The sequence below is a fragment of the Excalfactoria chinensis genome, chromosome 1 (assembly GCF_039878825.1).
Source record: "Excalfactoria chinensis isolate bCotChi1 chromosome 1, bCotChi1.hap2, whole genome shotgun sequence".
Taxonomy (NCBI): Eukaryota; Metazoa; Chordata; class Aves; order Galliformes; family Phasianidae; genus Excalfactoria; species Excalfactoria chinensis.
In genome coordinates, this window is record NC_092825.1 from 82424911 (window position 1) to 82451173 (window position 26263).

At 36.1% G+C, this 26263-nt stretch overlaps 1 protein-coding gene across 3 annotated transcripts in view; it reads right to left on the minus strand.

The window, feature by feature from the left end:
* Positions 1-26263, minus strand: part of CBLB (Cbl proto-oncogene B) — a 121213-nt gene that overhangs the window by 41337 nt on the left and 53613 nt on the right. For all 3 annotated transcript variants that reach the window (XM_072356560.1, XM_072356552.1, XM_072356568.1), the window contains exons 4-6: positions 17413-17559; positions 6378-6534; positions 1446-1567 (exon numbers count right to left, since the gene is read on the minus strand). In XM_072356560.1, the coding sequence (XP_072212661.1) occupies positions 1446-1567; positions 6378-6534; positions 17413-17559 (426 nt within the window). The remainder of the gene's footprint in view (positions 1-1445; positions 1568-6377; positions 6535-17412; positions 17560-26263) is intronic.

A 26263-nucleotide genomic window follows, 5' to 3' on the forward strand; every position in this document is an offset into this window, starting at 1 on the left:
ACAGCTTTTCTTAATTATAGCTCAATGTTTTATGCATATTCAAATAATTTTAAATGAGAAATCTTAGCCCCTCTGAAGTTAAACACGGTTCTTAAAAACTTTAACAAAGTCAACATTACCTAGCAGTAACCAGATTCTACTCGTTTGAACAGAACTTGTAATTTCACAGTATCACAGTATCGTGCGAGTTGGAAGGGACCTTAGAGATCATCGAGTCCAACTCCCAGGATTCGAGCCTCTCTGTGTAGCAGAGCAGCACATCTACCACTTGCGACACAGGGGGGATTCGAACCCTGGGCCTCCGGTGTTGCAAGCAGCACTTTATACCACTGAGCCACTGGAGGCACACATTTCCAAAATGTTTTAAACTTATTATAAATGTAATTTCACTTTGTATCTCTACTTTATCTCCTGCTCATTTAAAATTCAATATTTAACCTAAAGAACTCAGGAAGTCATCTTACAGTATTCAAACAAAGTTACCTTAAAACTAATTCTATACTTACAAGAAACACTATGGCAACTTTGGATTATTTCTCCGTTACTTCTCTTTTATAACCAGAGTTAATCAGAGAAAATGTATAGAAATCACTCTAAAAATCAACCTAGTTATCTGAAGCCCATAATATAGCTCACAAGTGTCAAGATAAAATTGTTATCTTACTGGAAACACAAGATTCTTGCATCTGCACTCGATCAGATAGTTAACACAATAGTCTGTTTGCTAAAAAACAAACAAACAAACAAAAAAAAAACCAAAAACAGAAGAAACCAAGTATAGAATGTACATATAACTGTCTCACATTATCGCTATATTTCTCTAACAAGTTTGAAAATAATGAGATTTTAGATATGTACACATCTGAAGCTGCAGCAAATTTAGAAAGCTAGATATTAGGCAGCAAAGCTTGAGAACTTAAAGGTAAAACTAGACCAAGATGAATTTCACTGTTAGCAAAAATCTGACCCATTTTTAAAGTAGATTGTATTTTCAAAAATGCTTTCCAATAATACATTGCTTATTTCACCTAAGTCAAAAGAAAGGAAAAGTAATGTCTTGTACTTGTTTAGACTATCATGAGCCACTAAAATGCTACTTGCTTCATAGCAATGGAAGAATTACAGTATAAAAAATAGATTATGGTTACTAAGTCTTAACGTCTAAAAAAAAAAAAATCAGCAGTTTTTTAATCTGGAGTTCCAGAATTTAGCATTAAATTATTTTGTAAGAATACATTTTGATATAAATAAAATCCCAAGTATGTAAGAAAAAAAAAAATGTTACTACTAACCCAATTCACTGTTAATGAGAAAAAAAAAGGTAAAAACTCCTACACTACTGCAGTTTAAGTATTACACAGTTTAGAAATACATATTTAGTGCAACTATGTAGCTTCAGAGATAGTATGTTTCTTTGGAAAGCTGCAATCAGCCAAACTTCTCACCTCCCAGGCTTTGTGCTGTACTTCTGCAATCTTGCTTTTACTTCATCATACGTCAGGAAGGCCATATATCCAGGATGTGTCACAGCTAAGAAGTTCCAATTCCTTAAGATTGAACCCCATGGCTAAACAGAGCAGACAAACAATTCAATATATACAACCAAGTGGTTACATATGTCTAATAAAATTCAAGTCAATTTTTAAAAAAGACACAAAATGTTTCAGCTTCAGCAGAAAAATATACACTTTTTGTTAAGTGAAAGGATTGATTAAAACAAAGAAACACAGAATAATCTAGTTTGGAAAATACCTTCAGTCATCAAGTCCAACCACTAACGTGGCCCTACTGATTCCCATCACTAAAACATGCCCCTCACAGTCAAATTCACACATCTCTTTAATACCTCCAGAAATGATGACCCTACTACTTAGGTCAACAGTTTGTTCCAATGCATGACCACCCTTTCCATAAAGACATCCTTCCAGACATCTAATCTAAACCTCTTCTAGTACATCTTGAGGCCATTTCCTCATGCCCTATCACTTGTCATCTGTGAAGAGACCAACACTTCTCACTGCAACTTCCTTTCATGGTAGAGAAGTGAGCCATAAAGTCTCCCCCCCAGCCTCCTCTTCTCTGGACTAAACAACCTAAGCTCTCTCACTGCTCCCCGTGCATTTTATTTTCTAGTTCCTTAACCAGCTTTCTTGCTCTTCCCTGCACACGCCCAAGCAATTCACTATCCTTCTTGTACTGAGGGGCCTCAAACTGAACACAATAATCAAGATGCAGGCTAGTCTAACCAGAGCTATGTACAATGGGAAGATCACTTCCCTCATCCAGCTGGCTATATTTTTTAAGCAGGCTGAGATGGCTTAAACTTCTTGGCCACCTGGACACAATGCTGACTCACATTAACAGTGACCAGCACTCCTAGGTTATTTTCTGCTGTCAACTTTCCAGCTGGAATTCTCCAAGCCTATACCCACTTCATGGGGTTGTTGCGACCTAAGTGCAACAAGCACTCAGCCTAGTTTGATGTCACGTAATTGGACTCAGCGCATCACCCTAACCTTTCTAGATCTTGATGCAGAGCTTCTGACCCTCAGGCAGATCAACACTCCTGTTGAACTTGGTGTCTTCTGCAAACTTAATGAAGCTGCACACACTGCCTGAATCGAGACCATTGATAAAAAACAAACAAACAAACAAACAAAATAAACTTGCCCCAATACTGAGTCCTGAGATAATATCAAGAATAATATTTGGATAGATATTTTGGAGATTTTGAATTTGCAGGATCTCCTGCCCATAGCCACATAAAATATTAAACACATACTTCAGTAGGAACATGCAGCGCATGATACTGTGATAATTTCATAAAAACACAAGTGAGCTTATTCTTGAGTAGTTCTGAGGCATTCTCATTGTTAATGACAAGTACCATTGAAATGAGGCCTAATAAAGCGACTAATTCAAGCTGTGATTCCTTTCCTTACTCTTTAATACCTGTTTTCTTCAGTTACCGTAAAAATATTGCATACAGAAAACAAAACAAATATTGATGAATACTGCACTAGTTGTTAATCTCAATAACAAATGCTTCAAAAACTTGGTGAAACATGCCTGATATGCTATTAGTTCAAATATAAAGTATTCCTCCACTGTAAAAGATGAATGATATTTTAGGAATGGATTAACACAAATATATTAAGTGTTGATAGCCAGCATTTGGAAAGATAAGAAAATGCCTCTCTGTGGTTTAGAGACGTTTATTCATATATTTGTCAAAAGATCAGGGTAGGAGAAGACAAGCAACAGACAAGAAGAGACTAGCGTTAATGTGTACCCTGCAAATTCCTTTTAGAAGGAACCTCTACAGGCTAGTGAGGCAGGGATGAAATGTCTATTTAAGTGTCACACTTGAGCAGAATATTGTAAAAGCTGAACTTGAGATGATGACGCATTCCCTAGGTAAACCCTAACTACTGCTTAAGCATGTATGAAGACCAGCTTCATTTTATAATCTTCAGATCAGACATGTGGAACAGAACAATAAGGTGTTAGTACAGAGGTTAAATGCACAAATTTGCACAAATCTAAAGGAGAAAAATTCACTTCTGTAGATGTGATACCACGTCTCATCATCTCCTCTCTACCAGCTCACTGAAGATGGATGCCAGAAGGCATAATCACACTGAAAATGTTATTCTAACTAAAGTAAAAAGGGAGTTGACTCTTGCTCCTTCACCACACCAGCACTGACATTTCCATCACAAAAATGCAACATACCTTCACCTTTTGTATTACTCAAGTGCACATCTGTCAGAAAGTATATCAAACATTCAGTTCTTCAAAGCCTTGTATTACCACAGCAAAACAAACCTTATGTATGAAGTACATGATATCACCCCCTTAATCCCTCTAACAAAAAATAAAATAAAATAAAAAAATAAAAATAATAACAATAAAAAACCCAACACCTAGGCAAACCTGTTGGTTAACCACAAGTATCAGACAGTTAAGTAGACAGTACAATCCTCTAATGCTTGGACTCTGCAGATTATCCCACTAGTACAGTACAAGTAAATGATGAGACACTAGGTCTGCAAATTGAAGGGGAAGGAACTCTAAGCTTGTTTTTCAGAAACAGATTATTACAGAAGTAGGAATTTTAAATCGTAAAAGATTTATACACTTCTATAGAAATATTTTTGCTTAAAAGAACAATTTCATTGAACATGCCAACAGTAATGGAATAGTTCCCTTTCTTCCAAGCACCCACACATACTTCCATGTGAACTTTATCTTTGGTCAGAGTTGTATACAGTGGTGAGGCAGGGGGAGCAACTTCACTTTTACAGGATCTTCACAGAAAGTAGCCTTGCTTTCTTCCGTGAATAAGCATCATTATAGATACAGCTTTTCTGTAACAACCCACAGTTGACAAAGCAGTATTTTGGTTACTCAACAATTGGGATTTTCTCTCCATGGGTGTAGGCACACGCAGTTAAGGAAACAGTTTAAAAACTTGAGGGAGAGATTTAAAAACCTCTGGGAGAGATTCTCAGACCAAGTTCAGTATGAGTTCACCTCAATAGTTACGCAGCTATTGCACAAGTTGGTAAATTAGTTTGGATAAAGTTTTCCCTGCTTCTTTATTACATTAAAATTTAATTCTAACCAGTCCTCTCTTCTTACGTATGTCAGTACTGCTGATTCCTTTTTCCTAGAATCAGGCATAGTAATGATTCAACATAACCACAGCCTAATAACAAAGGTAAGCAATGCAAATTCACTGGTTAAAAATAAAGGTAAATAAATCTTGAGACTGTTCTGAAGTCGAACAAAATCTATAGGACTCTACACAGGGTCAGAAAAAAAAATATTACTTCTCTGATCATTCAATTCTTGTTTAATTTTTAATTTTACAGTTGATGTGCACATTAAAAACTAATCTAACTAATAAAAGAAACACCTCAACACAACAAACTTCTTATCTGTGAGCTCAATGAAAAAGGTGACCAAGTCCTGTAGAAAGCAACTTCAAATATATGTATTTCACAGTGATATACATTGCAGCCAATAGGCCTCAGACAATTTGCAGTGAAGTCTGACAGTAAGATCTGAACTTAATTGACCAGAAAATAAGTTCAGTTTGCCAAACAATGAATAGAAGCAAGAAACTTTGACAGAGTAGAAGTGGCTCCCAAGGCATCAAAGTTCAGACTGGAATGTTTGATCATATCAAGCTGCACATAAAGAGCAAAGCTTAGAGGGATTTTGTTAGAACAGCAACAGTTTATTATTTCAAAGAGAGCCTCCAAAATTTTATTCAAAGATCTATAACCCATGTGACTGTTTTAAAAAGCAACCAATGTTTATGGTTAAATTAAACATACTTTATTTACACCTTACCATTTTCAACTTTGATACAGTTCTGATTCAGACCAGAGAAGAGATTATCAAAATCAAAACTCTGAACAAAAACTGTTAATCATCTGCTGCCAGATCTTAATATCAACTTTGTAATGGTCACCTTTCCCAGAAGAGCAAACCCAATAAAGCTAAAAAGAGATTAACACATAACACCATGGAAGAGGGAACAAGCATACGGCACAGCTTCAGTGAAAAAATGTTACTTGAATATATCTGCAAGAGGCAAAAGAACAATAGTTTATCTATGCGTGCTGTTTAAAAAAACTAAATGACCAAAAGAGTCATTGGATAGGTCAAAGATTACTACATACAAAGGAAAAATCCAAACTGACAAAATTAGAATCAGTTCACCTAATATGGATGCAAACCTGCAGACTTCGATATCAACTAAAATACTCAAAGAATATCTTAGATAATGTTCTGTACAAGGAGCACAAAGTTTGCAGTGGCTTGTAACATTTATCTAAAATAAGCTTTGTATGTATGTTATCTACTGACAAAAATACTATGCCCTAATATTAGTGCCATTCCCAGAGATACTCCCCTATTTTAAATAGAATGTGGAGCATTAATAGGAAGAATCTGTCTATTAAATATATATATATATACACATAAATAATAATTAAGCCTGATAATTAAAAAAAAAAAAAGTTGTAGGAAACTTTCTTTGTGTTTTTGGTAGTAATATTTCATCTAAGCATATATAGATATAGATACAAAATATAACTAAAACACAAAATTCAGATAATTATCTGAAAGTCAGTATTTCTAGCAATGTATGTCAGTTTAGTGAAATGAGCAAACAGCAGACAAAGATACTGCAGTCATAGTGTGCATGTGCAGAAATAAAGCAGGTGCTACTGGATGTATCTTCCAAATACCAGTTTTTTTTCAGCTGTGTGTGCTGATGGCCCCAAATATCCAACTTCCTTGACCCCTAGGTAGTCACTAAAGTTTTCAAAGACATGCACATATCTAAAAGTTTTAATTCTTACCTGAAATAATCTAGTGAAGATATCAAACTCAAAAATTGAAATGTAGTCATTGCAGGTCAAGTCAATAGTAGATTTAAGAGCCATTGCTTCCAAACCAGAGCTTATCTGATGAACTTCATGAAGGCACTGCCTGAACACTTTCCATGGCACTATAGTTCTGTGAGGGGGGGAAGTGATAAATTTAATGAAAACCCATATTAAAAATTAGATTACTTATTTAGACAGCATAGGCTGACTCCTGAAGTAGATGAGCATTGAATACGTTTTCCAACAGACAAAAAGAATCAAGTTATCTGAAAGGAGTCTTCAAAACACAGGGGAACAAAATGACACCTTATATTGCAATGATGAATATTCAGGTTTCAATAGCACAATGACAGAAAACACTCTGGAAACTGAAATATTCTACCATGCAGGTAGAGCAACTATCCTAGCAGTTTCTCAAAGTTAATGTGAAAGACCACCTCTGTTCTGGGCAAAAACCTCTCTTTTTTACAGTCTCCCTTCTCAGAATGATAAGCATCAATTTAGCATCTACTGCAGTAACCTTTTTGCATAACTTAATTATTTAAACACTGGCCAAGTACCTTCTGATAACATTTACCCAGTTATCAGCACTGGGCCTACATCTGCCCATGACAGTTACACAGATATTAGAAGACATTTTCTAAAATTTTCATCTTCACACATTCTGGCACAATGAGGATTATGTTTGGAGAGTAGTGAACATGGCAGAACATGGGAAATAAGGGTAGAATGCGATTAAAGTTATCTTCCCTAATGCAATCCCACAATCTGTCAAACTCAGTTTCTATTTGTATAGGCTGAGGTAATATAGATTTGTTATTTTGCCAACCAAGTGCTTAGAAGCAGAATCTGATATGAGGCCAATCACACTAAAGCACTCCAATTTTTCACTCTCAAATCTATAAGAAATTCTTCACTAATAGATCTTTTTCTTAAGTCTTCAGGATCAAATCCCAATTTTTCAGAGCCATATCCCCCTCCCTTACAAAGGTTCTGCCTTGAACTGAGAGCATGTTATGTGTTACTTAAAAACATGTTAATTAACCGGTATGTAACCACTAATCAATACATAACTATTTTCAGGACTTCACATTTCACATATTCCCAGTAATATTTTTTAATATTTGCTAGATGTCAAAAGAGGAGACATAGAGCTCACCTACTCATGAACATTTTCTTGCAATTTAGTTTGCATTGCATTATTTTTGTAAGGGTCAAGACACCTAGAAAAGCCACAATAAAGCATTTCCTTACATGGAAACACACATTACTTGGTACTACAATATTGTGCAAGAAAAAGACCAACTGTTTTAAGTTGGCACTGCACAACAAATATTTCGGAACTAAACTATATTCAAAACAAATTGCAATTTGAAGTATAACACCAAAGACGTTTTCCTGTATTTCTACTGAGTCACGCAGATAAGTCTAAAAGTTATTTGGAAGCTTACACTGAAAAGCCAGACATGATAAACTGCATAGTTTAATAGATCTTAGCAGATACTTTCATCTGTGTACGAAAAACAGGAAACCACAAAGAGCTAAAGGGAGATACCACATCAGATGCCATTTAAGAAAGAACGCACATTGAATTTTGATTATGGTAAAGAGAGAATGAAGTATTGCACTAAGTTCAGAGAACAAAATTGGAAAACCTAAGTGCTTTTGTGGTGTTAAAGTCATCTTCATTCAAATGCCTGTGATTAATCTAGATTCTGTAGCCATAGCTCTGAAATATCTTCTAAATCTTTTGTCAAACTATCTGAATAGTTACAACATTAGGATCACACTGAAGTAAAGTCAGAAAAGTTAATTAACCCTTAAGTTAAAAAATAATAACCTAAAAAGAAAGAATTTGGACATACTATACGTTAAGAACTAGTTTTTCATGCCTTGCTTGAGACAATTTAATGAAAACATGTTCAATTGATTGGATTAGCAAGTAGGATCTTTCATCATCTGTTCATTAACACTCTGCATCCTACACTCCAAACCCCACCAGTGATGGGGAAAACACACAGAAGCCTTCAGGAGCATGTTTTTAGAGTTTTGTTTGCTAGTACTTTGGCTAAGATAGAAACCAGATGTTGGGAAATGAGTGATTAGCTAACGAAATAACATCTGAAGTTATCCTGTGGGATTTCTCCAAGAAAAAGCCTCTAAAATGTGGCCCCAATTTGAAATACAACTAATACCAGCAGAATTGTTTTCTGCTGAACTTTGTGGAATAGGTCTTACCTTCTACTTTCTTAAATAATAGGTGAGAATTGTTTGTTGGAACACATTTATTCCTATTTCCCGGGAGCTACTTTTGTACGGCTTTCATTCCTAAACACTTTGAAATGATACCAGCCAGGGATCATTTCTCTCTCAACATCTCTCTCCAGGTAATATGTACATACTGTTATGCTTTTCTGAGGACTTAGAGAGAGCACATCCCTCTCTAAAGCTGTTAATGAATTATCACAAGGTCAAGAATTCAGAAATTTCCATTACTCCTAAAGAAGTGAAACCAGGAGACCTTTTAAGCTCATTGGAAAAACAAACAAACTCTGACAGTGAACTACGAAATGTTCAGTCAAAATGCTTCCCATAGTGATGAAGAGGTGAAAGATTTTTGTAGATGTTGTGGCTTTCTTGAATGAATATTTTCTTGTGCTTAGATTTATTTTAATTGTTTAAGGAGGCTATAGGGTACCAGAGGCAGCAGGAGAGGGAAGACAACAAGGCCAATCAAATCAAAGACTGGCACTGGGGATTGTCCTAACTAACTAATGCTTAGGATGTTATTTCTTATAGGGAGGGAAAAAAATAAAAATAAAAAGGACTTCATAAGAAGAAAAATCTGTAACAAGAAACTGCCTGCAGCATTCAGCTCCTGAGTCATATAAGGTATCTGCAACAGACCTTTACATGATCCTTGTCCTTATAATATTTGTTGCATCATGTCATAATGATACCCTGCACAATGCTGGCACAATTCCTTTCCTGGTATTAGGCTGACCTGTGGACACTTGCCTAGGAAGAGAAAAGTCAGCCAGCTCAACTACAGCTCTTCTGAAAGATCTGATACAACTGCCTTGTCACATCAGTTCCCTACAGATTTATATTCAGTAAGTGCATTCAGTATTAAGGGTATTTGGTTCTAATTACACAGGCTTCTTCTTGCAGTAGAACGAGCATGACTAGAGCTGGGTGGTTGTATTTCACTGAACATTAAGAGCTCTACTACACATTCTGAACACATACATGCAGAGTTTTGGTAACAGCCTCTGATTTTAGTTTGAGGAAAAATAAATGGATCACTAATTAAAAAAAAAGAGAAAGAAAAAAAAGTGATTCTTCCACTATAATTGGCATTGCTGGAAACTCAGCTTGAATATTATTTACAGTTCTGGGCTCTGTAACATCAAAAGGATGCCAAGATCCTTGAAAGCATCCAGACGAGTGCAACAAAGCTTGTACTAGGGCTGGAACGCATGTCCTATGAGGAGAGGCTGATGGCACTCAGGTTGCCCAGTCTGAAGAACGGGAGGCTTAGAGATCATCTCACTGCTCTCTGCAGGGCCCTGAGAAGGGGATGCAGAGGGAGGTGCCGTGCTCTGCTCATGTGAACCAATGGCAAGATGAAACGGCACAGGGATCCACTGGAGGAGGGTCAGGTGGGCTCTACAAAACATTTCTTTATCATGAGAGCTGTCAATCCCTGGAACAGCCTTCCTAGAGATGCCCCATGCCTGACAGTGCTGAAACATGAGGATCAATAATTGCCAAACTTCTAGGAAATGATTAATCCATACAGTTCCTCTGTACTGCTTTTTCTCCCTCATCACCAGGAGCAAGTCCACACTAATAAACAAAAATAAGATAAAATAAAATAAAAAACAAAAGGTTCTGACTGCCTTTTTGTTTGTTTTTTCCCCTGAAGGGACTTCCTGTGTTCATCTAACCACTCATCAGTCAACAAAGCTATCTGTATTCTGGCATTTACTTTGGGGTTGTCTTTTTATTGAAGATTCTCATCCGAAAAAGAAAGTGATAATATGTACGTGTGTGTGCATAGACAGGATTTTCTTGAACTCCTTGCTATTCGCCACATTACTAAAAAGCACAAGACATGAAAATAAACGTGAAAAGGAAGTAAATATTTTCTGAGAATGTTCAAAGTATAGCTTTTCAGTAGAACTGCAGAAATACAGCTATTCTCAAACATCAAGTGATACTGATTCCATCTGAACTAAAACAGACCTCAAGTCTGTCTAAGAAGGTAAACATACACCTGTGTAAGTTACTCTTAATAGTGAACATTTCTGTCTCCAAGAAACTCTCTGAAATGTTGCCAGAATGCACAATATGAAAAGAGCAGTACTGTGTTCAGAGAAAACTCAAAAATGTTCAAGTAAACGCTGACCCAAGTAGAAACAACATTTTTTGCACGTCTGCAGTGAGCAATGTGGATTTTAGTTTATCATCACAGAACACAGAACTTTCTTAAGACTGTTGCTTCAGTTTTAAGTGAGAGACCACATATTTTCGTTGCTTCTGAGCTGCAGAGCAAACAACTGAGATGCTTGAGAAGTTCAGTCCTAAGGGAAAAGATGAATTCTGCCATATCACGCCAGTACATTCATTAGAAAATGACATCACATGGAACAAATATAGATGATTCTAGTGTGAGAGAAGAGAAAGCAAAAGTGAGAAAATAAACCTTCAGAAATGAGAAATATATACTACCTAAAATATCCAAAGCCATGTAACTGGACATTGATAGTGAGACAATGAATTCAAACTTCCTTAAGAGACACAGGAAGCTTGCATTTCCTGAAGAGTCCCTGAAGAGATAAATGTATCTGTATATTTCCAACTCTGATCTCAAATCACAATCCAAAGCACGTCCACGATTTGCAAGTTCTTTTAGCCTTAAAAAAACTGTTGCCTGACTGTTCACCAAGAAAGTTCTCCTGTCTCACAATCACGTGCATCTACTGCTACGACTTTCTTTCTCTGTCCTCTGCATATCCAATTTAACTTTATTCTCAGCCACCCAGAATAACCGTGAAGACCACGACTTTCATAGTGGTGACTATGTTGAAAAATAGTGTTTTGTAGCAATTTGAATTTGCTTTATCAAATCATGTATTGTGCTCTTTGTTCCTGTTGTGATTTCCACAGAAATAAATAGAAGGCTTAAAGTGATCTATGTATCTTTCACCTTTCTGTTGACTAGCTCTTCCTCTGTAACATTCTCTTGTTCAAATCTGGTGATACCACATTTACACAAAAAAAGAATTAGGAAGATTTATATCTCCCTAGTTCCTAAAGAATTATACCTTCTACCTCAGTCTCAGGCTAAGGCTACCAAAAACTGTATTTTGCATGCTGCTATTAAGCCAAGGAAGCAATCGCCCTCTAAAAGCCCTGTTCTCTTTTTACCTTCTTCCCTTTAATTTTCTGTTGCCAAACCATGTTTACAGTTACAAACACCACAGGCTTCCACATCACTGCCTCTTCCTCTTTCATCTGTCTGTATCTTTTGCTTTCTCCTTCCACTTCAGTTCATACTCAGATCAGCTGGTCTCTGGGCCAGAATCACCACTTCAATCAATATTTAACAGTGTTCAGGTAATAAGATGGCTCTTGGGCACTATGAGCAGCATAAACAGGAGAATAAGTAAGAATTTAAGGGGATCAACAAGGTGTCACACCCAAGTTTACCTGAGATCTCACTTTTTGACAGTCAAACCTTTTGAAGTTGTGATCTGTGCCTATTTTACTGCTGCTTCTCAAAATCCAAGCAAGAGAGGTTATGTGCCTGTGACATCCCGAGTCAAACAGCACTAACTGCAACAGAAACAAAACTGCTCAAAATTCTGAAGTATCAACCTGAAATACCCTGCTTACCTGCTACTGAGAGATCAATAGACAATTTTTCCTCTGAATTACAGCAAGGAAAAAAAAGTTTGAGGACTCGGATGGGAAAAAGAAATAAACAACCGACTATCAGATTTTTAAACCAGTAACGTGTTTTGACTGTAGCAGTGAAATAATTTCCATTTCCTCACCAGACGAAGAGGTGGGGGGGATCAATTTATCTAACAGTAAGAAAAATACTTTCTATTTTCTTAAATATTTCACAGTGAAGAGTAAAACATTAAAAGATAGAATACATGGCACAACTGTGAAAAAATGAACTTTTAAGAACACTAACGTTTTGATGCTGATTCATTCTGCAACGTGAAGGCAGCCGCAAATCATGAACTTCAATAGTTACAAAGCAGTTGCATGACTTCACCACAGCTTACAAACTCAGGGACTGGAAAGCTCTGTTAGGTCATCTCGCCCACTCTCATTTTCAGTTCAGGATTGCTCCCAGTGGTATTTTGCACATTTTTACTCAGAACAGAAAATAAGTAAAAGCTGTAAGATGCTATTAAAATGAGTGAGGAACCAGGGGAAATTAACATCGAGCACTATGCAGTGATAAAATGCAGATAATGAAGAAGCGATCAGATTATGTTTTATATCCATATTTACAAGCCACTGGGGGTTACTAAAGTATCTATAAACAAATGTAACTGCTGATTACATGCCTTACAATTTCACAGTTCCACTTAGCATTACTGTTTTGCACTATACTAAACTTTGAGTCAGAACAACTGCAATGTTAAACCCTGGACAGAGCGACCTCTGAGCGACTCCACTACAACCACTTGTTCCAATAACTGCGTTCCAGTAACCAGTGCAAAATTAGAAGTCACACTTCCTCAGTTTTATCACTGTCTTGATTTTGTCCCCGTCAAACACCTTCCTGACATGGTATTTAACCTAAAATCTTGACCTTGTCCTTGGCATAAACTCTATCAATTTATTCCTTACCTCATTTTCACACAGCCCCTGTGTTTTCTTTTGTTTGTTTGTTTTTTTCCAGAAGTCTGTCTCCCTCCTCATAGCCAGTGAATAAATAAATCAAATAGCTATGCTCTTGGCCACTGTAGACATTATTCAGCCCTTGTAAAATTCTCACTTATTGCTCGTTTTTGTTTTCATAATATAAATCTCAAATTCTCTCTATTCCCTCATCTTTATGACAGCTTTTCTCAGTTAACTTCCTTGACAAAGTCTGGGCACCAGAACTCTTCTGGGCGTTCTATCTGGACACTGCTGACATCACTCGCCCTCTGATCTGGGTATATTCTCAAATTTGCCCATGCAAAGAATTCTTCCTTTTCTTTCTTCATTGAACTGCTGAAGTCCATTGTCATCCTTCATCCAAATTATCAAAGTCTCAATCTTCCACCTTGATTTATCAGTCAGACCTCTGCCTGTAAATACATAAAGCCTACATTCTTCTTATTATTATTTCTAGAGTTCTCAGCACCCTATTCTGTTGGAACCATTTAATTTCTTTGCTGAAATCTACATCTGTATTCTCCACAGAAGATTCAAGGAGCAGCTATGCCGATTGCTCTGGAAGTAACAACTCCTACTTATGCTCGTAGAAGCTACAACAGATACAAAGAACACTAAGAAAACTACTTGATGGAGAAAATTCTCTGCAACAACACAGTATTTTTCAAGACAAACACGACTACTAGCTATGCACTTTTGCCAGTGGTAAATAAGAACCTGCATGCCATTCTTGTTAAAATCCACACCAGTAGAGGTGACCCACTCTTTCACAGCTGCTATAACAGCACTACCACTAGGAAAGTGTTGCCACACAGTCCATCTTTCATCTGCCCAGTGTTCAGCAAGCATTCATGAATGTCAATGAGTGTCATCTTTTCTGCATGGAGGATTTCAATTGATACACTTTCACCTCACGCACACTTCCATGTAAGATTTCCATCTGTTACAAAGCAACAAAGTGTATGGAGAATCTTGGTGGTAAGGTTTGGTCTCTACTGCCATACTACCAACATCCACCTCAGAGGTCATGGGTCAACAAAATAAATTAGGAGGCATTACTTACAGAGCAGTCCCCATTTATACACACACATATATATAAGCAATGTAGGCTTTCAAGATATAGCCTAGTTAATTATTCTATTAACGGGTTCAAAGTAAAGTGAACCCACACCTGACTTGCTTTAAACACTGAAGTAATGGCTGCATCCTATATTACTGATCAATAACAGGCTGAATAAACTTGTGCTAGAGCAGCACAGCTTTGCAGCAAGTATTCCAGACAAACGTAACAAAGCTCCAAAACTTAAAGATCCCCACTTGTTCAGGAAGAGTGGTGAAAGAAATCAGATACAGAATAAAAAAATTCTCTTTGAAGTTACATTCTTTGGACTTTATTCCTTAGCAAATTTAAATATGCTGCTTTTTCTTCTGCTACAGTTTATCCATAAGAAGCCAAGGTAAAGTGAAACTTACTTTTAATTTACACTCTATTGTTGAGCAGTTACTTACTGACCTCAAAATAAGAGCTTTGAAAACAAGCGAGGTGTCCAGGCTAGCCCTGGAAAACAGAAACGTGTTCAGGGAATACGTGATATAATTCCTCTATCATGTCTTCATTTGCAGCATCTACCTTATAAGACTTGGAGGTTTAACAAGGCCCATGGGGCATACCCCTAGGAGGTCAGGTTAAAAACAGATTTTATCTTTTGTTTGCAACAACCTAAATCTTTACATAGGCTTTGCTTTTAGGGAAGTGATACTAAATTATTTGCAAACCAATTTGTCATAACAGGCCCACTGTAAAAGATGTTGCTCAAAGGCATACCTGCCATATATTTCTAAATGGATTAGAAGTCAATTAATGCTTAAAAAGCTTTAGGCATTTTGTTTAATGAAGAGATTAAGCGTAATGCCAAAAAAACCCTTCTCATCTGCCTGAGATACATGCTGTTACATGCTTTACAGTTACTTAAGCACACAAGTGAGAAAATGGCAAGGCTCCCATGCACATATCAACTCCTTATTGTTTAGAAGACAGGCAAATGAAATGAGTTCAGTTTAATAGGGACTGTAGCTATTCACCTAGTTTGAAACTGCAGCACTAGAAAAGATAGAAGTAAAAAATATATATACAGGGTTACGTATGCAATTAACTGATCATCTCCAAAGTGTCAGGATTCCAGAACATTTTTGGTCCATGGATGCTTTAACAGACAAAAACTATGAAGGTACACACACAAAGCGTGAGGGTACAGCATATGGGGAAAGAAAGAAGTTGAGTACTGAGAGTTCATATTTAAAGTTGTCTGTGTTAAGAAATTTGGATAATAAAAAGTAAGAGCCCTGTGGTCCTGTAAAGGATTAGAAAGAAGCACTTCAGGGGATGAGTCAAGGAAGAAAAAGAGTTAAGTGAGAACAGATAGGAAGGCAAGGGCAGAGCTCAGCTATTCAGATGGACTGATGAAGTTTAAAAATTATTCTTGTCAGTCTTGTCCTGATAAAAGTTTATTCATGTTACTGCATCCAGCTGTCTTACAACTCACGCACCTGTCTATTGTGTCAGTTCCCAAGGAAAATTGAAGGATCATAACCCTGAGGTGAAACACTTGCATTTCACATCAGAAGTACAAGTTAGCCAACAAATGCAAAGAGGAACAAATGCAAAGTGAATAGAAAAGATGAAGAAGCTGATTATGATCAGATAATTGACAGCCAGAAACAGCAGTTTGCAGAAGACATGTAAGTCCCAGTGAAAGAAATGGAACCTGCAACCAAGACAGCAGGATAAGGTCATTCAAGGATAGAATCCAACACAATAAGAGCACCAGAAGGTGAAGGCTGAGACTTGCTAAGTAAAGGGGAGAAAAAAGAAAACAGAGACATCAAACACAGATGATCAGGGTTAAGTAATCTTTCATAACTACTATTTGTTTCTTTTGACTGACACTTTTAAAAAGTCTAAGCGACAGATGCTTCATTTAATCTTTCTTAGGCATTTTAAAGATATTCTAATAAATTGACATAAGCAAGACAAAACATGGCTGAATTCCTTTCCTTCAACAATAACAACAACAAAAAAAGACTGATTTAATGACTTGATAATACTCAGACTACCTACACGAGAAAGAAATTTGTTAGAAAACTGAAGTTGCCACACCACACTGAAATGAAACATAAAAGCTGGAAACCAGCAGCAGCTGCATTTAGACTAGCAAAAAAAAAAAAAAAAAGAAAAAAAAAAGAAAAAAAAAAAAAAGAAAAAAAAGGAAATGAAACTGTTGTAAATTCACACAGTCAAATTACTTCACAAATGTGCCAACCCACAAGATATCACACTTGACCATAAAGCAGCTCCACTGCACGGTAAAGCATTTCTCTACATGAGAAAGAGATCAAGCTGTGAATCTTCTATTCACCTACATCTTAAATTCTCGCTTATCTACAAGTATTGCTCAGCATTCATTTTATGGCACGCTCATAGAACACTAAATTTCTCCAAAAACTTCTTTTGGATAAAACCTTCCACCATATCTCCAGTTACTGAACCCCCTTCCTCTGATAGAACTTGGGTAAAAGAAAACATTAGTCATCTGCAACTGTAGGTAGTACAAAGAAAATAGTAAGGGATAAAACAAATTATTTCATTTACTTAGTACTAAATATTACTCTAGTTAGAAAGTTAAAGATGGGATATGAAAACGTATTGTCCATGAGGTCATTAGGCTCCCAATTCAGACTTATTAAATGTAAAACATACATAATAAAAAGTATCACGACTCCCCACATTTCTCACAAAAACAGTTTCTCTTCACCCTAGAACAAAACAATAAACTTTATGTAAACTAGTCCAATTTATGACCAACTGTAAGTGCCTTTGGAAGAACTGCCCACACATTTTTATTCACCTTTTGAATGAATTACAGCATTACAACAAAGCTGCTAATAATAAATTAAGTGATTTCACCTAATTTAAAGAGTTGGAGGAGAAAATGCCTTTAAAATGTTCACTCAGATACTTTGATCCACTATTTGAGTTTGTGAAAATACCATTCCTTAGCATTAAAAACAGTTAATAATTGTGCAAAGCGTTAGTACTTACTTGTCTCCAAAGAACTTTCTCCAGAAATCTGCAGCATCTGCTTTGGTGATACGGAAGTTATCACCCTGAAATTGGCCATTTGGAAATATAGCTTTGATTTCTGCTAGCATGTGGCTGAAGATGAGGGACAGCTTAGTTAAGTTTCTCCTGTGGATGCAACAGAAAAAAGAAAGAAAAAAGTAATTTTTAAACATGAATAGATCATTCAGAAGCTCATCTATCTTGTATATTTGTGTAATAATCATCACCTGACAAAACAAACATGGTACTTCCTACTGAAAGCACATCAAACAAGTACAAAGTAGTAGTAGTATGTGTTTCCATGCACTTCTGAGTACATACTTATCATTGGTCTCCCTAAATATGAAATCAAAACCAAAAGAAAAACCCCATACAATTTATTTTTGTATGTGACATTGAAACTATTTTAGATCAGGTTTCCTAAAACAGAAATATGGCACAGGACTAGGTTTACTCTTCTTTCCTATGACAACTGTATTCTTTTTATTCTACCCAGCTCTTTCATACTGGAGCCACTTCCTATTTTTCTCTTACATGCCTCCTCTTCAGTTAAAAGTTTGCTTTCAATTTTCACTGTCACATTAGAAGCAAAATCAAACCTCTTTTTTGGCTACCAGTCCAATTCCATAAGATGTCCAGACTTTATGTCAGTTCAGCAAAAAAAACCCAAAACAACATGTAGGTTTTTGCATAGAAATCTCATTTAGTGCAGTGAAAATAACACTGCATCCTTAAATGTAGATCATCCTTCACTACAGAAAAAACTGTGGGAGATGGTGGGGAGATGAGAAGGAAAAATAGTGAAGCAATCTTTAGGAGACTTTCCTTCCTAAATGAGAACCCTCATTTTAGCATTGAAGTAATGACTACTCCAGCCACATTTTTGTGCAACTTTAATAACAGAGAATCCCGCGGAAACTGTATTGCACATTTTCCTACATGTTTTGCTATGAGGGAAGATAGGATGAAGTCAGCTATTTTGAAAATATAAGCAAATAACAAATAAAAGAAACACAAAAAGGTCTGAATCTAGTGAGCAGGGAGACCAAATCCATCAAAATGATTGTAGGACTGATTCTTTTGGTCCTTTAATTCCTCCAGTATAATCAGATGTCTGTAATTACGATGCCCAACTGTTCCTTATTTTCTGGATTTGTTTCTTGCTATCCCCCTTCCTGTTTCCTTTGTACTTTAATTGCACGCACATGTTCTTTATTATTTTATTCCTCAGAACTCAATCCTGATGCACAGAAAAAGCAACAGCTATTTTTATGTGGCTTCATCAGCCTTACTTAGACTCAAGATTAGGCAAGAATCCTCCTATACTTAGGATGAATGAGAACATCATTCAGCACAAGTTTTAACAGAGCTCTCCCTTGGCTAGCACGCAATATATATGTCTACATTGTCTACAGTTGCAATTTATTGTGCTTCAGGGGTTCTTTTCAGGTATGAATTTGCCTAGTGAACTAATAGAAAGCTTGTTGGATTTGTGAGGCTTCAGCAAACTAAAGGATGAAGTCATGCAAGGCTCCACCTGGGGCACCCTCCCTGCACTGTCAACAGAAGGCACTTCCTTGCCTGGAGGGCAGCGTGTGGCTGTACACACATGCGCTGCCTGATAGGCATAGCTGCACAGTATGTGACCAAACCAACCATTAACAGGAACTTGCCAGCAAACCCCCAGAACAGTCATGGCAGGACTGTATCTGTATTACAAACTCTGGCTTGAACGAGGCCAGTCATGATGTGTATAAGCACACTTCTGTTTCAATTCATATAAATAAAGAAGAGCTGAGAGAAAACTGTCTTTGGTCAATGTTCACATAAATGAGAAAAAAATGGTTTAGCATCAAAGTCAGGTATCTTTCTGATTGCAAAACAAACTTGACACAATCTAGAATCTTATTTGTGCCTGAACATATACCGCAGCATGTATAAATAGCATATTCTCAATCATTTGTATGTATATGGTAACTGTTTCTTCCTTAATTGTGGTTCTTGCTGTACCAGATGATGATCTCAAGTTCCTCTTATATCAAATAAATTATTTTGCTTACATATTTTTCTTCCAAAATGCAAAGCACATACTGCATCCTTTTTGCTTAGATGTGTTTACATGACACCAGGGTCCAGTTACTTATGGGACAAACAAAGCTGAGTGATTTCAGGAATGCTTTTCAAGGTGCAGAGATGAAGCCAACAAGACAAGTCACCAGTTTTCTCTATCTGTGCATGTTTCTCTACTGACCACAATTATCTGCTCAGGCACAGGTACTTTTGCTATTCTGTGAAGGGCTTCCCCAGGCTTCACAAGATGCATTTATACAACTAACCCCTTGGATGCCTCTGAAACTCTGTTCTCTATGTTAGGCTAATTCCTTTTTCTTCCCTCATATAAAGATGGATCCATACCAAAACTTTTCCAGCTTATTTCCCATGCATAAGAGTAAGATGAGATATTCAAATTCTAATTATACAAAAACTAACAACTAAACCCATCCATTCTGTCATGTTGCTAAATAATCCTAAAGAAAAGACAAAGTGGTCAGTTTTAGACACCTATTCTGAGTCTCAGTGACAACACAAAAGTAAGGAAACCAGTCCTCCTCAACTCAGGTCAGCGTCTCTGACCTTAATGCTGAAGTGTTTTCTCATCACAGTGTGGAATGTTACAATGGCAGAGTGCAGCGTAAAAATAAACTTGTACTGGCAGTCTGGTGGCACAGAAAAGTTGGCAGAATCAAGCTCTGGAGTAACCCTTCCACACAACAAATTCTAGCAGGGGAGAGACAGTAGATCATACTGGAGCAACACTTCAACTAAAAAACAAAAGTTATCCAATTAATAGGAAAATAATTGTTTTAATGCCCGAGAAGCTGCCATCAGGGTTTGGTTATAATACACTTCCAATGGCAACCTGGAGCAAGTTAGAGGTGTGCTTTCTTTCCTCAGCTGTTTTGTGCTGCATTCAGAGTACAAACATCTCCTTTATTTATGTATGGAGAATGGATTTCATGCTGATGAGAACAACCTTATTTGTCAGAAATTAGAATCAAATAAATCTGCGTTGTTTTAGAAAATTGAGCTGAGATGCTCATTCTTCACAATTTAATTTCTACTGTGGTAAGATTTAAGAATATTTTAACAGTAAATTACAGTAGGTCAACCACATTTTATGGAACAGATACTGTTGGTCTCTTCCACATTATCTGCAACACATTCAACACCTGTTACTGGATGATTTATTATTTAACAGGAGTTTTCACATACCCAGCTATAAACAATATGAAAATAAGTCTCAGTAATGAAAATACTACAACATCCTGGCCATAACCAGAGCAGCAGCTAGCAGTAGAAGGTCTGAAGCAGTCCAAAGCAGTCCTGTCCACCTGGAGCTATAAAACAGGAAAGCTAGGCATGACCAGCATGCAATAATACAGATAAGTTTTGGATTTCCCAACTTTCTAACTAGTGTATGAAAGCTAATTTTCCTTTTGGAAGGCAATACGGTCTAGCAAACAGAACTGGACAGGGAATTAAGCAGCATCATTTCCTTTCTGCCTCTAGCCTTATCAATGAGGTGGGGTGAACACCTGTGTCCTGCATTTAGTGCCTGCATATGAGGAGGAACAGAATAAAATACCCTGAGAGCTCCAAACAAACAGTTGACAGAGTCAGCATACAAATAAACACACAAAGCAAAGCATACGCCTGGACCCTACTGTAAATACTGGATTTCATAGACTATAATCAAAACATAGTAATTTTAACAACCTCTAGCTAGATCTCACCCCCCAAAGCTGAAAATGCATAAACCTGCTTAAATATTGTTCTACTTCCATGCTTGCAAATCACTTTGTCCCATGAGAGTGACTATTGTTGTTTTGCAACTACATACATTTCTAGGCAAACATGATACATTAAAAACAAAACAAAACAAACAAACAAAAATACCCAACAACAAAAACCACAAAACTGTTCAACTTTTCAGATATGTTATTTCAAAAATTAGATTACTGCCAGGTTTCCTTCTTCATTTCACTTAACTTCTAATATCTCTCCCCCCACATACATACTCTTTTTGTTTTTCCTATACAGCTATCTGCTATAACAAACAATACATCAGCTTCCCAAGTTCATAATATATTTTCTGTTGCAGGCACAGAAAAAAAACAGTCTTTTTTAGAGCTAGGAACAGACCTGTTCAGCAAACTATTTTCCAGATAGATCTGACACAGAAGTGGACTAGCCTATTAATAAAGAAAATTCCTCCACAATTCTTACTTAGGATACAAGGACAAAGAAAGCTCTGTTAGCTGGCAAAAGTGCAAGTCATAATTGCTCATGAATGAAGATAAAAGAAAGCTTGAAAAGCCTTCAAAAGGTGAATGTTGATTTTAACTTTTAGAATCCAATCCCCTTCAAAATATTAAAGCTTCAAAATTCAAAGCATATGTATAGAGCTCATTTCACCTAATTAGTTATATTTAAAACAGATTTCTGATCCATATGCTCAAGTTGTAGCAAAATACAGGGATCATACAAAATACATGATACTAATTAGAACTAAAGGACATAATATAGTCTCGTGATTCAGGTACAAAAGAGGGAAATTAAGACCTAGCTCTTCCACTCTGCTCCTTGAGAATTTTTCATTTACATTTTGTGTTCCAGCCTTTCAAAATAGCTCCTATTTGTACTTTCACAAGGAAAACCATAGCTGCCCTCAAATACTTCTGAAGGGTTATGCTTCTACCATCAACTAAGGACAACTGACAAAGAAATGTACTATGTTCAGGATAAATTACCTACCAAAAAAACAAAACAAAACAAAAACAACCTGAAGAAATGTGTGATTTCATATGATCTACAAAAGGCACATGAATGACAAAAAGAGACCTATGTGACTAGCAGCTCTTGATAACACAGTACAAGCCTTGCTCAATTAACCCCCCTTTCTCTCACAGAAATCCCCCTTTCTCAGACATCAAACACAGGAACTAACAAAACAAAAATGCTGCTGATATAGAAAGGTACACGTGTAGAACAGTCATCCAGTCTTAACAGAGGATCTCTCCTTAACGCTACAGAGGAAGTAAAGGAAAGTGAAGGTTTCCATCAATAAGTCTGTGGAGAAAAATCCTTTCTACCATCATACCTGGCAACTGGTTCAACACTGGATCTGTGCATTAATTATTTGTGCATTAATTATTTTTAAAAGCAGAATAAGGATAGAGTATTGCTCAGAGATCGAAGTACACATGCCTATATTGTTGGGAGTACGAATAAACACGAGCTCCATTTCTTACTTGAGTCACTGACTCATAGAAGAGATGGAGACAAATGACTGAATTTTGCTTTAGTTTTTTCATCTATAAAGCCTAGGGTGAAAAAAAAAAAAAAAAAAAAGAGAGAAAAAAAGACTGTCTTAAGCAAGGTGAGACTGTGAATGGATCATTAAATTCATCATATGCTAAACAAGAAAAAAAAATACAAACCTGTAAGAAATTAGCGGTAGACAACTACTACTTTTACTTGAATCCTGAAAGGACTGAGCTTGTCAGGAGAATAAAAGCACTACGCTTCCTCAAACATCTCTCTCATCAGCCACATTCTGACATATAGCAGGAATACTGTGCAAGTCTGCTGCTGTTCTGTTATTCATGATAGATACCAAAAGTTAAAAATGGCAGACTTCGGGTAAGATTTAAGTAACAATGTTTCAGGAAACAGAGAAATCTGATCAAAATGTCACCTGAAAGTTTCCTCCATCTTTTAAGTTGCTTAAAAATAATTTCATATTGCCAAGAATCAAAATTAAGATGGCCAGATGCTTTACCACTCGCCTCACTAAGAATCAGGATGAGATCCAATTGTAAAGATTAGTCTAGTCATGCATCCACTTGTAAAGATTAGTCTAGTCAAGCACCCGATATGAAGGCTGGTGGCCCTGCCTGTAGCAAGGGGGTTGGGAACTTTATGACCCTTGGTGTCCCTTCCAACCCAAGCCATTCAATGATTTGAGGATCACTGCATTTGATTTTTAACAAACAAACACTCCATACTACAGCAATCACCAATAGCTCTCTTGAGACGGGCTTTACTGCCCACATTCTGAAAATTTCACTACTTCCAGTTGTGTTCAAAGGAGTGCTATCCAGTACACATAAATGTCTCAATGTACGTCTAGGTCTACTTCATCTATTTTCTCAATAATTATTGAGTACACTACGAGTAACAGACATATCCAACAAAATGAAAACACTGAGCATTAGCAGGAGTTAAAGTAACATAGGAAATATACTTTGCAGAAACCAGAATAGAAGCTAGAAAAAAATACTTATTAGTCATGGGGAAGTCTAATTATTTTTCCATAAATAGTTCTCTTTAATTACTTACACAAAATGACAATAGAGGTTAAAAATTACTCTAGAGAATGCTACTGGAAATAAATTTGAACAACATTTTTCTGGATATTTACAAGTATAAATCCCTTACAAAAGACAATCAATTCTATTGCTATATAAGTAGTAATATAAGCTAGAGCTAATGAATTTTACTACCATTTTTTTTTTTACTTAAGCTGCTATATCATTCTAAATATATATATATATATGATTTAACATAATTAATTTGATATGCACAGAGGTAAGAAATATAAAATGGATGTTGGTTGGTTTAATTTTATTTACTATTTTTAAAGTCAGTTGCTTTCACACTATTCTCTAGCCCATCCCATATTAACTCATTATTAAGCATTGCTATCCTTCCTTCATCCTCTTATAGAAAGATGTCTTTGTCAAGATATTAATTTAAAGGTAATTAATTTAAAGGTATTAATTTAATGTTGGGTTACACATAAAGTCAAAATCTGTATCTTCAAATGTAACTGAAATTATAGAGCCTTCCTAGGATTTAGTCTCTTTTTGAAATCTGAATTATCTAACTGGATATATTAATATGTAAAAAAATTAAAAACAGTGAATTAGCAAGAAAAAAAAATAGGAAAGAATAAGTATACAGTCTTCCAGAGTTTTCTTTAGGTAATACTTAAATAAACATTGCAAAAATCAGCAATCTTTTAAAGGCAGAGGTATGGTCAGTATAATTTTATAGTAACTGATTAGAACAGTAGACATCTTGAATTTCATTGAAATGTGAGTAATATGGAAACTCTGGATATCGCATCTTTCAATGCTATTCTCATCTTATAATGCTACTCTTTGAAGCGCACTCAGCATACCATTCTGCATACTGGTATGCAATAAATCGTGCAGAAATTATCTTTACCACTAACAACACGACAAAGAGAAAAAAGTAGCAATTAATAGATTTTTCAGAATTTAGACAAAATAAACTGTCCTATTTTGACTTGCATTACTGCTACTGTCATGGGGACATCTAGTCATTTTGCTGCTACCTGAAAATCTCTTTTAAGATACTTGCGAATTCTTTTATTTAGATGTAAGATATAAAGATACATGGGATAGAGTTTGTTACATAAAACAGAATTGGACAAATATATTTATGATATGCCAACAGCTTACTTAAGCTGTCATTCATCCATCTTAAGAATGTTAATAAGCTGCTTCCAAATAACACGTTTTGTTTTCTAGCTTGACCAATTAAGTTACAAATTTTCAGAAACACCGGCATTATTCCATTTGCACTTGAAGTTTCTTCATGTCAGTGTTTTTTGTTGGGATTTTGGTTTGGTTTGTTTTATTTTACTGGACCGAAAAGATTTACTAGCAAACTACACACATATGTTGCTGCAACAGAAAGATTCACAGCGGGATGGTTTTCTCATGGTCTAAAATATATGTTATTTACCAGAATGTAAGACCAAGTGAGAGTAATAATATTGCTAAATTACACACTGAAATATAATAATCAGCCTTCAAACCACAACTCAAGTAATTTCTAGAATTAAAAGTTATTGAGTTCCTATTGAAGTTATAATAAAAATTCCCATTTCCTCTGATGCACTTTAATCAAATCCACTTGAAGTCATTCATCAAAAAGAATTTAAACATTACTTAGTGCTGAAATACAGCTTGTGTGCAACATTCAGCTGTTGCATACCCAAGAAGTTCGATATTAATGCATACTGCATGGAAATAAACAAAATACGAACGTACAGAAACCGCTGGACGATGATCACTGCGATAATTTACTAGGAGAATTTAAAGTGATTTTCATTCTAAAAGCAATAAGTTTCCACCTCTGGCCAAAGCAGCAAACAGTACATATTTTCACTTTCATATATACCCTGAACCAATCAGAAGCCCAACTATTCGCACATCAGGACCATCCTTAAACCATTTATAACCAGATACATTGCTGCCAGGTTATGTTAGGAACTTCATCTCAACAGAATAGTAAGGAAAGAAAAATCAAATACTTGCTTACAAGTTCTTGCTTGGCATAGTTTCACGATATTATATCTACTTGAAGTCCACGAAGATCAGATCAGTAGATGTGATGGGACAATTGGGAACTATCTATTTGGCACCAACTAGAAACACAGCACAGACATTCAGAAAAAGCCTAACAGACTTCCTCTCTATAACAAGGTAGGCGATTTCACACTAACTAGAGAAAACATATCTACTTAATAGAACTGTCTGGAGTATTTCCATCAGTAATTTGCACTGGATAAAAGTAGGTGTTAACTAGTACAGAGCTAGACAGACAATTGTATATGTTTCATGAAAATTGAGGCAAACTGTAACTTCAGGAAAAACTGGTATCAAATGTTAAAACAAAAATTCTCTATAGAAATTAAAAAAGGATTTTCTCTTCTACTCCATATCTCTATGAGAAG